Below are 14,415 nucleotides of genomic sequence, written 5' to 3'. Positions count from 1 at the left end.
CGCCCAAACAGACCTTTCTTTAAAAAAAAAATAAATAAAATAACTCAAAATGGATCGAAGACCTAAACATAACAGCTAAAATTACAAAACTCTGAGAAAAAAAAAACAGGAAAAGCTTGATGACAGTGGATTTGGCAATGATTCCTCAGATATGACATGGAAGGCAAGGGTAACAACAAAAAAATTACACAAATTGGACTTCGTCAAACTTAAAAACTCTTGTGTATCAAAAGACATTATCAACAGAGTAAAAAGGCAACGCACAGAATGGGAGAAAATATTTGCAAATTACACATATGATAAGGGTATTAATATCCAGAATATAACAGAACTCCTAAAACTCAACAAAAAAACACAAATGACCACACTCAAAAATGGGCAAAAGTCTGGAACAGACATTTCTCCAAAGATATACAAACGGGCAACAAGCATATGAAAACATGCTCAACATCACTGATCAGTGGGGAAATGCAAATCAAAACCACAATGAGATACCACTTCACAGCACTTCTTTTAAAAAAAAACAAAAACAAAAACAAACAAACAAAAAGCCAGAAAACAAGTGTTGGCAAAGATTTGGTGAAATTGGAACTCTTGTGCACTGTTGATGGGAATTTAAATGATGCAGCAGCTATAGAAAGCAGTATGGCAGTTCCTCATAACATTAAAAATAGAATTACCATGTGATCCTGCAATCCCACTCTGGAGATAAACCAAAAGAACTGAAAGCAGAGACATGAACGGATATTTGCACACCAATGTACACAGATGCATTATTCACAATAGCAAAAAGGTGGAGAAGCAGCCCAAGTATCCCTCAGGAGGTGAACGGATAAACAAAATGTGGTATATACATACAACAAACGTTTAATAAACATTTAACAAAGTTATTATTCAGTCTTAAGAAGGAAGGACATTCTGACACATCCTACAACATGGATGAACATTGAATAGGGTATGCTAAATGAATAAACCAATCAGAAAAGGACAAATACTGTGTGAGGTACTTAGTCAAATTCAGACAGAAAGTAGAATGGTAGTTTCCAGGGGCTGCGGATGCGGAGTTAATAGTTTAATGGGTACAGAGTTTCACTTTTGCAAGATAAAAGGTTCTGAAAATGGATGGCGGGGATGGCTGTAAAATGAAGTGAATGTACTTCACTGTGCCACTGAGCTGTACACTTAAAAATGGAAAATTTTGTTATGTATATTTCACAGCAACCTAAAAAAATATTTTTATAAAGTTTTTTTAAAAAGAATGAACCCCATTTTATTCCAATTTTCTCCATCATCTCCACCAAATCTCACCTGAAAAACTTCAAGTCTTTAGTCTCCCACTCTGATCCAGTCCTCCAATAGCAGCCAGAGTGATATTGTTTAAGATGGAAGCCTGAAAAGTGAAGTCCCCTGCTCCAATCCTTTCTGTGGTTTCCTCCTCCACCCTTGGGATAAAAACAAATTCCTCAGCATGACCCTTCCATTCTTTCCCCACCTTGTGGCTTTATTCCTTATCTTCAGCCCACAAGGTTTCATCTCCTGAAGTGCTCTCTTCCCGTCCTCTCCTTTCCCCCCTTAACTCCTTCAGAGCTGGCTTCCCTAACCTCCTAGATCAGAGTCCCCATTGCAAACCTTTATTACCAAAACCAGCAGACTGAAAACTCACCTTTTCTGTCTTTGACCATGGGCATTCTCCGATCGAGTGATCAGTTTGTCTCCAGTGCTTCGTACCACCAGCGAACCTGTGAAAGAAGTTTTATACTGATGGTACACTTCCAAACTGGAAGTGTGCTGGTTAGGCTTCACCATAGTTTGCATGTAGGAGGGAAACTGGTTCAGAAAAGAGGCAGGGCCAAAGAAGAAAAAGATCCATGTGAAAGTAAAGACTAAACGTGTACCCATGCAGCTCTCCCACCAGGTCCAGACAGACTGTTGCGGTGGGTATCATCTCTGGGGTCCGGCCCCATTCAACCTACTGAAACAGGATCTTGGGGTTAGATTGTGGTAAAAAAAAAACCAAAACCCAAAAAACACCACTTATGGTATTCTGACAAAGCTTTCTAGGAGATTCTGTTGCTTACCTAAGGTGGAGAACTACAGGTGAATGTTGACATGTATGCAAAGGATGTGCGACCTTATTGTTATTCTTTAAGACTTAAAGCTTAAGGTTAAAAGTACAGATTTGGTAGTTAGATAAACCCAGGTGCTAGGTGAGTGATTCTGGGCAAGTTACTTTGCCTCTATAAACCCACAGCACAGAAGTGAGGTACATTGGGCTCAACTTATTACATTACACAGTGCCAATGACATCAACTGGAAGGCTTATTAAAACGATGATTATAGGTCCCGCCCCCTGAATATCTGATGGAGTCCGAGAACTTGCATCTCTAACCAAGTTCCTAGGTGATGTGGCTGCTGCTGGTTCAGAAACCTGTGAACCACTGACCTAGTACATAGTGAGGCCATAACAGATGAATACTCAGATATTCTGATACCTAATAAAATACTTTCTCCAGTTTTCCTGTCAGGAGTCCTCAGCTGGTTCCAACTTCCTATATAGCCTTAGAAAATCATTTCCCCTCTTTGGGTCTCAGGGCTCATTTGCCAAAAGAGGGTGCTGGGCAAGACGGAACACTAAGTAATTACAAATAAGAGTTAATGTCCTATGGAACTTGCAGAGATAGGGGAGAAAACGAGCAGAGCCTAAATCCTGAGAGGCAGCCTGGGACTCCCGGGGAGCAAGGTTTGGGGTCGAGCCTTGAGAAATGCAGGTTCGCGTTCGGCCGGCTGCTTTGGCTTCAGACGCCGCTCTTCGGTCTCCACAGCGCCCCCTCATGCTCGGGTTGCCGTCCCTACCAAGATTGTCCCTTCCCTCTCACCTTACCGCGCGCCTGGCAGAAGCTTGCCGTCACGTCCGCCACGCGTAGAGCGCTTGCGCCAAGGCGACTGCTACTTTTTCTACTCGGGCTGCTATGAGGCCGCCGATTGGCTGCGTGGGCACGTCGGCGGGTGGACGCACGGTGCTGCGTTGCTCCTCCCTCCGCGGTCCCTGGTCTCGGTCGAGCGACCTGAGCCGGGGTGCTTGGCTGAGTGCGTGCAGTTGCAGCGCGCCGCCGAACCGGACTGCCGAACCTGTCACTGCCGCCCCCAGAGCCGTGACCCGCGACCCCAGGCCCGATCCCCTTCGCCTCGGCCCGCGCGCCCCAGGCCCGGCCCGGGCGGCGCGACGGGAGGATGAGCGGCGGGCGGNGCAACGTCCTCCACAACTAGACTGAAGAACAAAAGGACAGCAACTTGTCTGTTCCCCTTCCCCCAATTCCCCAGCACTGTTCCCATCCCCCAATTGCCAAAAAAAAAAAAAAAAGGTGCCAAGACCTGTGGGGAAAGGAAAGCCTTTTTAACAAGTGGTGGTGGGAAAACTGGATATCCACATATAAAAGAATAACATTGGCCCTTACCTAACACCGTATAAAAAAGTTAACTCGGAAAGGGGTTAAGAACAAATTGCCAGCTATAAGAATAGTCACAGGGATGTAAAGTACAGCATAGAGAATATAGTCAATATATTATAATAACTATATATGGTACCGGATGGGTACTAGACTTATTGGGCTGATCACTCTGTAAAGTATATAAATGTCTAATTGCTATGTTGTACACCTGAAACAAATATACTATTGTATATCAAGTATAACTGAAAAAATAAATTTTTAAAAATTAACTCAAGGGCAGGCCAAGTGGTGCGTTGGTTAAGAGCTGGCTTGGGACGCCAGCTCTGAGCAGCAGGGCCCCGGTTCAGATCCCACATGGGGGCCAGTGACACTGCCCTCTACAGCTAAGATGGTGAACAACAGCTCGACCTGAAGCTGGGCTGCCGTGAGTCTCTGGCAATGGCGTAGGCTGCAGCTGCTGCTGCAGTGGGCTGCCGTAAGCTACCGTGTGTGGCCGGCAGCCAGCGTGAGCAGCTGGCAGCCGATGTGAGCTGCCAAGAGCCACCATGAGCGGCCGTCCAGAGGCCAGCGACCAATCTGCCTCACCCGGGAAGAGTGCAATGATAATACCAACATGGGCCAGTGAAGCGACATCCTCCACAACTAACTGAAGAACAAAAACGACAGCCACTTGTCTGTTCCCCTTCCCCTGATTCCCCAGCGCTGTTCCCCTCCCCCAATTCCTCAATAAAATCTTTAAAAAAAAAATCAAAAAAACACTTTATATAAAGTTCTGGATTCAAGTTCCAGCTCTACCACTTTCAGGCAACATAAGTTTGGGCTCACCTCTCTGAGACTCAGTATCTTCATCATTAAAACAGAGCAATAAAAGTGTCTTCCTCATAAGATTGGGGTATGAATTAAATGAGATAATCCAAGTAAGTTGCTGTATGAAGTGCGCATTACATCATAGGTTGATTGCAATTATATGATTAGCTTTACAAAGAGTGGTCAAATACGGCTATTGAGAAGACAGGAAATGGGGTATTGGGGAGTGCATTCACCTGACTGGGACTCACCCATAGTGCATAGCGCCGTTTTCTCAGGACTGCTTTCTGGGATTCAGTCCCACACTGGACTGCCAGAGCCAAAACTCGAATCCCTCCCTCCTTTGGTTGGCACCTTTTCCGCTGCTCTTGGAAAGGGCCCAAGGACATCGGTTTCTCCACACACATCTCCTATTTTCCATCTGTCTGACCCATCTGCCTGGTCTTAAGGGCAGAACTCCTCTGGTGCCTAGTTCTTGTGACCCTCTCCTCCTCACTTCCTGCCTTAAGCTGCCCTCTGCCTCGACCCCAGATTGGCTTCTCTTCATTCCTGGTGTGGCCACCAGTTAGGGCCCATTAAGGTAAAACCATTTCCTTGGGTCTCATCTAGTGGGCTGTCAGAAAAGTCATGACGCATTTTTGCAACGAAAAATATAGAAAAAATACGTCATAACTTTTCTGACAACCCAATATAATTTCCTGAGAACTGAGTGATGGTTCTGCTGTCTGCTGAGGTTTTCATTATCAGAGAGCCGACTGCTACTTTTTCTACTCGGGCTGCTATGAGGCCGCCGATTGGCTGCGAGGGCACGTCGGCGGGTGGACGCACGGTGCTGCGTTGCTCCTCCCTCCGCGGTCCCTGGTCTCGGTCGAGCGACCTGAGCCGGGGTGCTTGGCTGAGTGCGTGCAGTTGCAGCGCGCCGCCGAACCGGACTGCCGAGCCTGTCACTGCCGCCCCCAGAGCCGTGACCCGCGACCCCAGGCCCGATCCCCTTCGCTTCGGCCCGCGCGCCCCAGGCCCGGCCCGGGCGGCGCGACGGGAGGATGAGCGGCGGGCGGCGGAAGGAGGAGCCGCCTCAGCCGCAGCTGGCCAACGGCGCCCTCAAAGTCTCTGTCTGGAGCAAGGTGCTGCGAAGCGACGCGGCTTGGGAGGACAAGGTGCGGTAGTATTTGGCGAGGGCTCAGATTCGAGGAATCGGCTGGGATTCGGGGGCTAATGGACAAGCCCGAACCTGCCCTCGTCCGGGTTCGGTCGAGTGTGTGGGGTGGTCGGGTGAGTGGCCCAAGGGTCAGGGCGAACTCGGTGGGCCCGGGCCTGACAGCCGGCTCACCGCGGGGTGGCCTAAGGATCAACCACTTTTGGGTCACGCGGGAAGCCCGGGGCAGAGGAGGTGTCACCAGCGAGCAGGGCGTGTGCCTGAACAGCTAGAGGGAGCTGAATTCGATTCGACTTCCACCTTTTACTCCCAGTAGGGTCTTAAGTAGTGACTTACTTTCTCCGAATTAACTACTAACTCAGTCGTTAGCACGAACGGTCATGGTAACGGGTATCTACTGAATACTTTCTATATCAGGTGCTCTCCGTACGTTATCTCATTTTTCAGAACAACTCTGAAGTGGGGTAGTGTGGTGCAGTAAAGAGTTTAGCACATGGTGAGGCTCACTAACGGTGAGCTGGCAGTGCTTGTTGTTGAATGAGAAAGACCGAGTACCTTAAGTGTGAGCGTTGAAAGGAAAGTGAGACTGCCGTCTGCGTGTGTGTGTGTGCGCGCGTGTGCGAGTGCGCGCGCGCGCGAGACAGACAGACACCAAACGTGTAAGGAATGGTTGGGGCTTCAAGATCACCTTACTGGTGACACACGTTCAGAAGATCTGAGTGTGGGCACTCCCCGCCTCGGCTTCATCACGTGGAAGGGACCATCACAAACTGCTTGATTCCAGTTGGCTTGAAAAGAATGTTATATTTTGTAGTCTTTTGTTTTTTTGGACTAGTGAAATGGCTTTTCCTTCCTGGAGTTCCAGTAATGGGGGATGGTAGGTACTTCCTGAAAGTGCCCCAGCCCTGCCCAGCTCCATAAAACTTTTCTGATCTGCTGTGTCATTTCTTTCTTTCCTCCTGTAAGGACTGGTTTCTGCCATCTGGGGCAGGTCAGAAATCTGAGTCTTCTGTGTCCTTGTATGTAAAATAGATACGCTGGCACCTGCCTCCAGCACTTTTGTTTCTAATCCTCTGTTTTATGACTTACTCAAAATTCAGGTTGCAGGAAGCCGGGGCTGACTGTCAGCCCTTCTGCCAGAGGTCAGTCTGTCTAGGTCTCCCCAGGTCAGATAAGAGTTATCGGTGGCCAGTAGGACAGTACTATCACAGCCATTTCACCACAAGCCATTTCATTTTTGCAGCTTCTCAAAAAAGGGAAATGATTTTTCTAAAATTTTTATTTAGAGTACAGCTCCTAGAAGTCATCACTCAAGATAACCATATTTTAGTATAAGAAGAGGCGGAGATGTGAGAGCCACACACTGTTGCTTTGGGGGAAATTCCCTGGAAGATGTGTTTAGCAGGAAGCTTTTCTATTCATTACCTATTGCAGGAGGCTGTCCTCTCTGGCCCCCACTCCAGATAATGCATGCAGTCTCTTTTCTCTGCAGGATGAATTTTTAGATGTGATCTACTGGTTCCGACAGATCATTGCTGTGGTCCTAGGCGTCATTTGGGGAGTGTTACCATTGCGGGGTTTCTTGGGAATAGCAGGGTAAGTCTTGGGTGTCTTGCATTTTCATGATATCATTTCTTTTCAAATAGAGATTTTGGTTTCCCTTTATGGAACAGGCCATTGCTATATTGGAGGATTTTTTCTTATATGACTGTGTGTGTGTGTGTGTGTGTGTGTGTGTGTGTGTGTGTGTGTGTGTCTAAAGCAAAAAGGTGGCCTCATGATGGCACTCCTGGGTCTGGGTCAGCAAGCCCAGGAGCATCTTAGGTCAGACATGTTACCTTCCTGAAGGCTGGGCCAGTCCATTCATTCATGGGTCCAAAGCGACCTCACGCAAGAAGCTACCACATGTCTGTTGGCAGGTATCTGGTTCTAGCATAACCTTTGTTTGTATGTAAGTTTGGAAAGTGGAGGAGCTTCTGTACTTGATGACCACTTGTGCCTGGCATTGTGCTGGATGTGCCGAATCTTGGCTTTTGCAGAAGTTGTTTCAGGTTCCTACATTTTAGAGGCAGTGAGAAAATAGAAGGCTGGGCCCTTCACCTTTTACTGTGCTCCTGTGGCCCGTAGAAACAGTTGACACGAGGCCCTGGCCATGGCTCAGCTTCTTAACAAGCCACTGAAAGTGAATTCACATGCCCACCAGATTGAATTCAAAGAGTGTGTGGGAGTTACCTTAAGATAGGAATTGGGGACAAGCTATGGTGGAAATGGACAGGTAAGAAGCCTGTGACTTTTCTCTTTTCACGTCAGGAATACAAACTGTCACACTTACCATGGGAAATCACATTGGTCATTTTCCTAGGGTAAAAAGGGTGAAATAGGTATCAAATTTGAGTTGCTTGTTTTCTTAGAAGATAACCCCAAAGGAATGTATCTCTGCTAACTAAAAAGATTTTTGATGTATCATACTGAGCAAAGCATTTGTACAAGGAAACCAGTAAGAGTTTATCCTCTGCTTGATGCCGACAGAGTGGACACTTGATGAGGGCTGATTGAGGGTGATGAGACACAGGACCCCAGGTTAACAGAGGTCTTCCCAGTTTGGAGGAGGTATATAGATAATATTTTTAGAATGCCGGTCACCCCTTTGAGCTTTCTATGAGAGAAAAGGCAGACGAGGAAAATGCCAGAAAACGGCAGGAGGTAATCTAAGGGCAAGAGAGAGTTTCTCGTCTTCCAAGGCCACTTGTCTAGGGAGAGGACAAGACTACTTCAGGGCCCGCTGCACCCGTCATGTCTTGTAGGCTTCCTAAGGGATTTCTCTGAAGCCACCCAATCTGGAATGATAGAGCAAGGACTAGAGCTAGTCTAGTATCCTTCCCACTGTGGTAGATGAGTTAAGCCGCCCAAACAGACCTTTCTTTAAAAAAAAAATAAAAATCAAAAAAACACTTTATATAAAGTTCTGGATTCAAGTTCCAGCTCTACCACTTTCAGGCAACATAAGTTTGGGCTCACCTCTCTGAGACTCAGTATCTTCATCATTAAAACAGAGCAATAAAAGTGTCTTCCTCATAAGATTGGGGTGTGAATTAAATGAGATAATCCAAGTAAGTTGCTGTATGAAGTGCGCATTACATCATAGGTTGATTGCAATTATATGATTAGCTTTACAAAGAGTGGTCAAATACGGCTATTGAGAAGACAGGAAATGGGGTATTGGGGAGTGCATTCACCTTACTGGGACTCACCCATAGTGCATAGCGCCGTTTTCTCAGGACTGCTTTCTGGGATTCAGTCCCACACTGGACTGCCAGAGCCAAAACTCGAATCCCTCCCTCCTTTGGTTGGCACCTTTTCCGCTGCTCTTGGAAAGGGCCCAAGGACATCGGTTTCTCCACACACATCTCCTATTTTCCATCTGTCTGACCCATCTGCCTGGTCTTAAGGGCAGAACTCCTCTGGTGCCTAGTTCTTGTGACCCTCTCCTCCTCACTTCCTGCCTTAAGCTGCCCTCTGCCTCGACCCCAGATTGGCTTCTCTTCATTCCTGGTGTGGCCACCAGTTAGGGCCCATTAAGGTAAAACCATTTCCTTGGGTCTCATCTAGTGGGCTGTCAGAAAAGTCATGACGCATTTTTGCAACGAAAAATATAGAAAAAATACGTCATAACTTTTCTGACAACCCAATATAATTTCCTGAGAACTGAGTGATGGTTCTGCTGTCTGCTGAGGTTTTCATTATCAGAGAGCGGCCCTGTCCCTGCCTTCCTGCCTGCCCTTCACAGAGCTTAGCACATGATTAATAATAGGATCTTGGTGAACGCTTGTTAAATTTTTTAAAAAACTGAAATGAATTCCCATTGACCCTTGAAAGAAGAGCCGTACATTACTGTTGTGGCCTTCCAACCCTGAAGTCAAAGTAATTGTTAGATTCATTCTTTTGTTAAAAATTCTGACAGGAGTTATTATGATAGAATTTTTAAAAACCCATTTGAGAGTCAGCTCCTCCAGCCCCCAATCCAGCACATTCATGTGCACATTTGCTGTGTGGTTCTTGTCCTCATTTACAATATGGAAATTATGCCTATCCTTAAAGCTCAGTTTGAACCCTTCCAGTCCTCTCTGGACCCCTCCCTCAACCACCAAACATTTAAATGCCTGTTTCTACGATTTTACTTTTACTTAGTGTGTAACCCTTAGAAGGCAGGGTTTATGTCAGCCCTTTTCTTTCACCCCACCATTCCTTATCTCATCTTTCCCTTGTATTTCCCTATGTCATCTCACTAAGCGGTCACTTTTAGAGCAGGAAACACTCAATGAGTCGCCAGTCATTCTCCAGGCCTAGCTTATTAGCACAGTCCCAGAGTGACATTTCTAAGTCCCATTAGTAGTCTTTAGAGCCACTAACTCAGCCTGTCCAAAAGGAAACTCTTTATCAGAGAGAGGTGGCCAGATTGGCCAGGTTCCAAGATTTCTGGCAGAAGATAAGGATGTGGCCAAGCCAAGGACTCCATTTTATGCGAAATCCAAGAAAAACCTTCTGTTTTCCTGACTCCCTGCTGTGTTACTGGAATCTTGTACTCCCTTAGGCTTGAAGCCTTTGTGGCCTCTTCCTCCCCACTCAGCCATTGTCCTAGTCCCTGGCCTCAAACTTGATTTAGGCTCATGTCCTGAAACATGGTACAGGTCTAAACCAGTCTCCCAGCCCCAGTTCCTTCCGCTCAGGAGAAAGCCTCCACTCTCACTACTTACAAACTAGCTTTCCTGAAGTGTGCACACCCTACCCACCCCCACCTCGCTCAGACTGCCTCAGTACTCCCCTCCACCCTTCTACACTCATGTACACTCCACAGCATCATCGAACTGCCCTGCCGTCCACCAGCCCACACTTCATCCATTAGGAGGAATGAGTTCTCTTTGCATTTTTCCACCTCAGCCTTCAGAAGGGATGTGGCCTGAGACATGCAGTCCCCCATTAGATTAGATATTGCCACTGGAAAGATCTAAAGTCTTGGTCACTTTATGAAAGTTGCTTTTACATAACGACAGTACCAAGAGATCAGCAGCGGAGGGTGATGTTACCACACGCTGCATTCTAAATCCTGCATCAGTTAAATAATACATGATGGGGATCAAAGACCTTCCTGGAGTTGCTCACAAACCTCTGGTTTCAACTCCACTCTCACTGCTGTTCTTATCCCCGTTAGGTGGCAAGCTGAGGGAAGGAACTGTCATGTTCACCTCTGCTGCAAGTGCCGTAGCAGACTGGACAGTTAGACATTGTCTCCCATTGGGAATTATGCAGGGGCTGCTTTAGTGTGCCCATGCTTGCTCACCTAGGCCACGAAGCAGCAGCTTAACCCGTGCTAGTCCCTCGGCCACCCCCACCCCAGCTGGAGCTACCTGGAGACCCATGTCAGATTGTGGTCCTGTTTGGGATGGCTCAGCAGCCATCCTCTTACTTCAAGGGGGCTTGGAGAATTTATGTCTGCTTTTTAATTTTATTTTTTGCTTTGACTGGCCATCTAAAAGGGGTTGTTCCTTCTTTAAGTCTCTAACTCAGCCAATGGGGAGCTCCTTGGAGGGCCTAGGTGTTTCCATGTATTATTTCAATTGCTCTGTAACAGAACTAGTTAACTGCAACAGTGAGTACCTTGATAGCACTGGACTGTGCTGGCAGGAGTCCTGAGTCTTATGTTTGGTACTTGTCCTCCCTCACTCCAGATTCTGCCTGATCAATGCAGGAGTCCTGTACCTCTACTTCAGCAACTATCTACAGATAGATGAGGAAGAATATGGCGGCACATGGGAGCTCACGAAAGAAGGGTTTATGACATCTTTTGCCTTGTTCATGGTATGTATAGCTGAGAGTTTTACAGCAAGTATCATTTCATGAGTCATTCGGGGAGCCTACTGATTGAGTTACACTGCGATTGGTATACCTTTTTTTTTTTTTTAATAGTTTTATTGGGGAATTGGGGGATGGGAACAGCGCTGGGGAATTGGGGGAAGGGGAACAGACAAGTTACTGTCCTTTTGTTCTTCAGTCTAGTTGTGGAGGGCGTTGCTTCACTGGCCCAAGTTGGCACCATCATTGCGCTCCTCCTGGGCGAGGCAGACCAGTCGCCGGCTTCTGGACGGCCGCTCACTTTGGCTGCTGGCTACACATGGTAGCCCATGGCAACCCACTGCAGCCTATGCCGTTGCCGGTGACCCATGGCAGCCCAGCTCCAAGTCGAGCCGTTATTCAGCATCTTAGCTGTAGACTGCAGTGTCACTAGCCCTCATATGTGGGATCCGAACCGGGGCCCCCTGGCATCCCAAGGCAGCTTTTAACCAATGCGCCACTTGGCTGGCCCTAGTGTACCATTTTTTTAAAAGGCTCCTGAGGGGCCGGCCGAGTGGCTCAGTTGGTTAAGAGCTCACTCAAGAGTGTGAGCTCTGAGCAACAGGGTCACCGGTTCTATTCCCAGCCCAAGCTGAGCTGCCAACAGGTGGCAGGATGGCTCAACTAAAAAAAAAAAAGGCTCCTGAAGCTGGAGGGCATATCCACTCCTGAGCCATGCTGTCCCAGAAAGTATGGTGTGATATACTGTATAGTCTCCGTGTGGTGTGCAACTGCAGGGCCCATTGTCAGCGTCTACATCTGATTCTCAACTCTGGCTGCATATTAGAGACAACTGGGAAACATTTTAAAATATATTCATGGCATTATTTATAATGGCCAGAAAGTATAGTCATCACCTGATAAATGAATAAATAAAATGTTGTATACCCATACAGAGTATTATTTGGCCATAAAAAGGAATGAAGAAGTACTGGAATGTAGGGTACAACATGGATGAACCTTGAAAACATCATGCTAAATGAAAGAATCCAGACAGACTATGTCGTATGATTCCATTCATGTGAAATATCCAGAATGGGCAGATTCATATGTACAAAAAGTTAGATTAGTGGTTGCCAGTAGCTTTGGGGGAGGGGAAAGGGGAAAGAACTTATAATGGGGACATATTTTCTTTTTTTCTTTTAAGCTGAGCCATCCTGCCACCTGTTGGCAGCTCAGCAGCTGCTCAGCTCGGGCCGGGAATTGAACTGCTGTTGCTCAGAGCTCAAACTCTTGAGCGAGCTCTTAACCAACTGAGCCACTTGGCTGGCCTGGGACAATTATGCCTATCCTTAAAGCTCAGTTTGAACCCTTCCAGTCCTCTCTGGACCCCTCCCTCAACCACCAAACATTTAAATGCCTGTTTCTACGATNACAGACAAGTTGCTGTTGTTTTGTTCTTCAGTCTAGTTGTGGAGGATGTTGCTTCACTGGCCCATGTTGGTATTATCATTGTGCTCTTCCCGGGTGAGACACATTGGTCACCGGCCTCTGGATGGCCGCTCATGGTGGCTCTTGGCAGCTCACACTAGCTGCCAGCCGCTTACGCTGGCTGCCTGCCACACACGGTAGCTCACAGCAGCTCACACCGGCTGCCAGCCACACATGGTAGCTCACGGCAGCCCACTGCAGCAGGGGCTGCAGTCAGCCATCGCGGGCGACTCTCGGCAGCCCAGCTCCAGGTCGAGCTGTTGTTCACCATCTTAGCTGTAGAGGGCAGTGTCACTGACCCCCATGTGGAATCCATCCCAAGACAGCTCTTAACCAACACGCCACTTGGCTGGCCCCAGAGCTCAAACTTTTGAGTGAGCTCTTAACCAACTGAGCCACTTGGCTGGCCTGGGACATATTTTCTTTTGAGGGTGATGAAAATATTCCAGAATCAGTTCATGGTGGTATTTGCACACCTCTGAATATACTAAAAGCCTCCAAATTGTATACTTTATGGAACATACATATACATACATACATACATACATTTATTTATTTATTTAATAGATCTTAGCCCAAACCAATAAAATAGAAACCTCTGGGAGGTGGCACCTGGGTATCTATATATGTATTTTTAAAGGTCCTGGGAGATGCCATGGACAGCCAGTTTTGAGAATCTATGCTTTTATTTGATATGGTGCTTACAGGGCATCATGATGGCTATTTTGTTGCTAATCCCAGCACCTACTAGCAGTACAGTCTGCTTTACCTGTATCGTTTCCACATCTATAACCCCACTCCCTGGTGCTCAGGTTGCTGTTTGCAGGGAGGAGAGGCTTGTTGGGGGTCCCTTTGGGAGCCCAGGTAGGTGGTCCTGGGCTCTGTTAGAGACAGCTTGGTTTCATTGAAGTTATTAGGTCCCCAAGCAAATGATTCGTTGGCTGACCCCTGGGAAGCCCACCATGCTCACATTCTTATCTGACATTCTTCGTTTGTGGAATAGGAGCGGAGCCTGCCCTAACCAGGTGACCTGTGTGCATTGATTGTCTCCTTTCTAGGTCATATGGATCATTTTCTACACAGCCATCCACTATGACTGATGGCGTACAGTCCCCACCTGCTCCCTGTCCGGCCCGAAGGAGCCTCTTAGTTACAGCACAGAACCATGATTATAGGGCCACCCCAGCCACGTGGAACCTGGAAGATCCTAGTTTCCTGGACCAAGAATCAGTGTGTTGGGCGTCAGTGGTTTCAGCAAAGGTTGTGACCTGAAACTTTTCAAAGAACCATCCACCTTTTGGGGAAGCATTTCTGAATTGTCTATCACAGCCATTTCTTCTTGGATACCGTCAAGAAACTTGTTTGCCGATTGGAGCTGTTGTTTAATTTGATGCACCTCTGGATCCGGATGAAACATTAAATTGTCTTCCTTACTTCTCCATCGGGTGTACAGTTTTTAAACTATCAGTGGCATTTCAAGTCCTCTGAAACAGTATGGCAGTATGTGCATGGTCCATAGCACAGTACAAGCAGCATCTAATACCAGTTTCCATTGTAGAATGTTTTCAGATACTTGAATAAATCAGATCTTTAATGGACAACCTGTTGATGATACCTGGTAAAGCCTTTCCCACCTCACCTCTAGCCTGAGAACCTAGTAGAAACACTAGAGGTGGTGCCCTC

General features: G+C 47.0%; 1 protein-coding gene and 1 long non-coding RNA gene across 5 annotated transcripts in view; one reads left to right on the top strand and one right to left on the bottom strand.

The window, feature by feature from the left end:
• Positions 1-2,793, bottom strand: part of LOC109389610 (uncharacterized) — a 13,801-nt gene extending 11,008 nt beyond the window's left edge. Inside the window, exons 1-3 of one of the 2 annotated variants that reach the window (XR_002125422.1) lie at positions 2,493-2,793; positions 1,664-1,739; positions 1,309-1,442 (exon numbers count right to left, since the gene is read on the bottom strand). This is a non-coding gene — a long non-coding RNA (uncharacterized LOC109389610). Of the gene's footprint in view, positions 1-952; positions 1,443-1,663; positions 1,740-2,492 lie in introns of those variants that run through there. The other variant, XR_002125421.1, reaches the window with a different exon arrangement.
• A 2,288-nt stretch (positions 2,794-5,081) lies between these two features.
• On the top strand, positions 5,082-14,330 carry RAB5IF (RAB5 interacting factor). 3 transcript variants are annotated; one of them, XM_019655293.1, is made up of 4 exons: positions 5,082-5,413; positions 6,905-7,008; positions 11,139-11,268; positions 13,791-14,330. In XM_019655293.1, the coding sequence occupies exons 1-4, from the start codon at positions 5,300-5,302 to the stop codon at positions 13,830-13,832; spliced, it is 390 nt and encodes a 129-aa protein (XP_019510838.1). In that variant the 5' UTR covers positions 5,082-5,299; the 3' UTR covers positions 13,833-14,330. The 3 variants fall into 3 exon arrangements, with proteins under 3 accessions (XP_019510838.1, XP_019510840.1, XP_019510839.1); XM_019655294.1 differs by lacking the exon at positions 5,082-5,413 and adding an exon at positions 5,436-5,528 and having other exon boundaries at positions 13,791-13,924; XM_019655295.1 differs by lacking the exon at positions 11,139-11,268 and having other exon boundaries at positions 13,791-14,171.
• The last annotated feature ends 85 nt before the right edge of the window (positions 14,331-14,415 follow it).

This window comes from Hipposideros armiger, unplaced genomic scaffold (genome assembly GCF_001890085.2).
Source record: "Hipposideros armiger isolate ML-2016 unplaced genomic scaffold, ASM189008v1 scaffold_238, whole genome shotgun sequence".
In the NCBI taxonomy this organism is placed as follows: Eukaryota; Metazoa; Chordata; class Mammalia; order Chiroptera; family Hipposideridae; genus Hipposideros; species Hipposideros armiger.
Note: the sequence above shows the minus strand (reverse complement) of the source record. Positions and strands in the feature narration are given on the sequence as shown.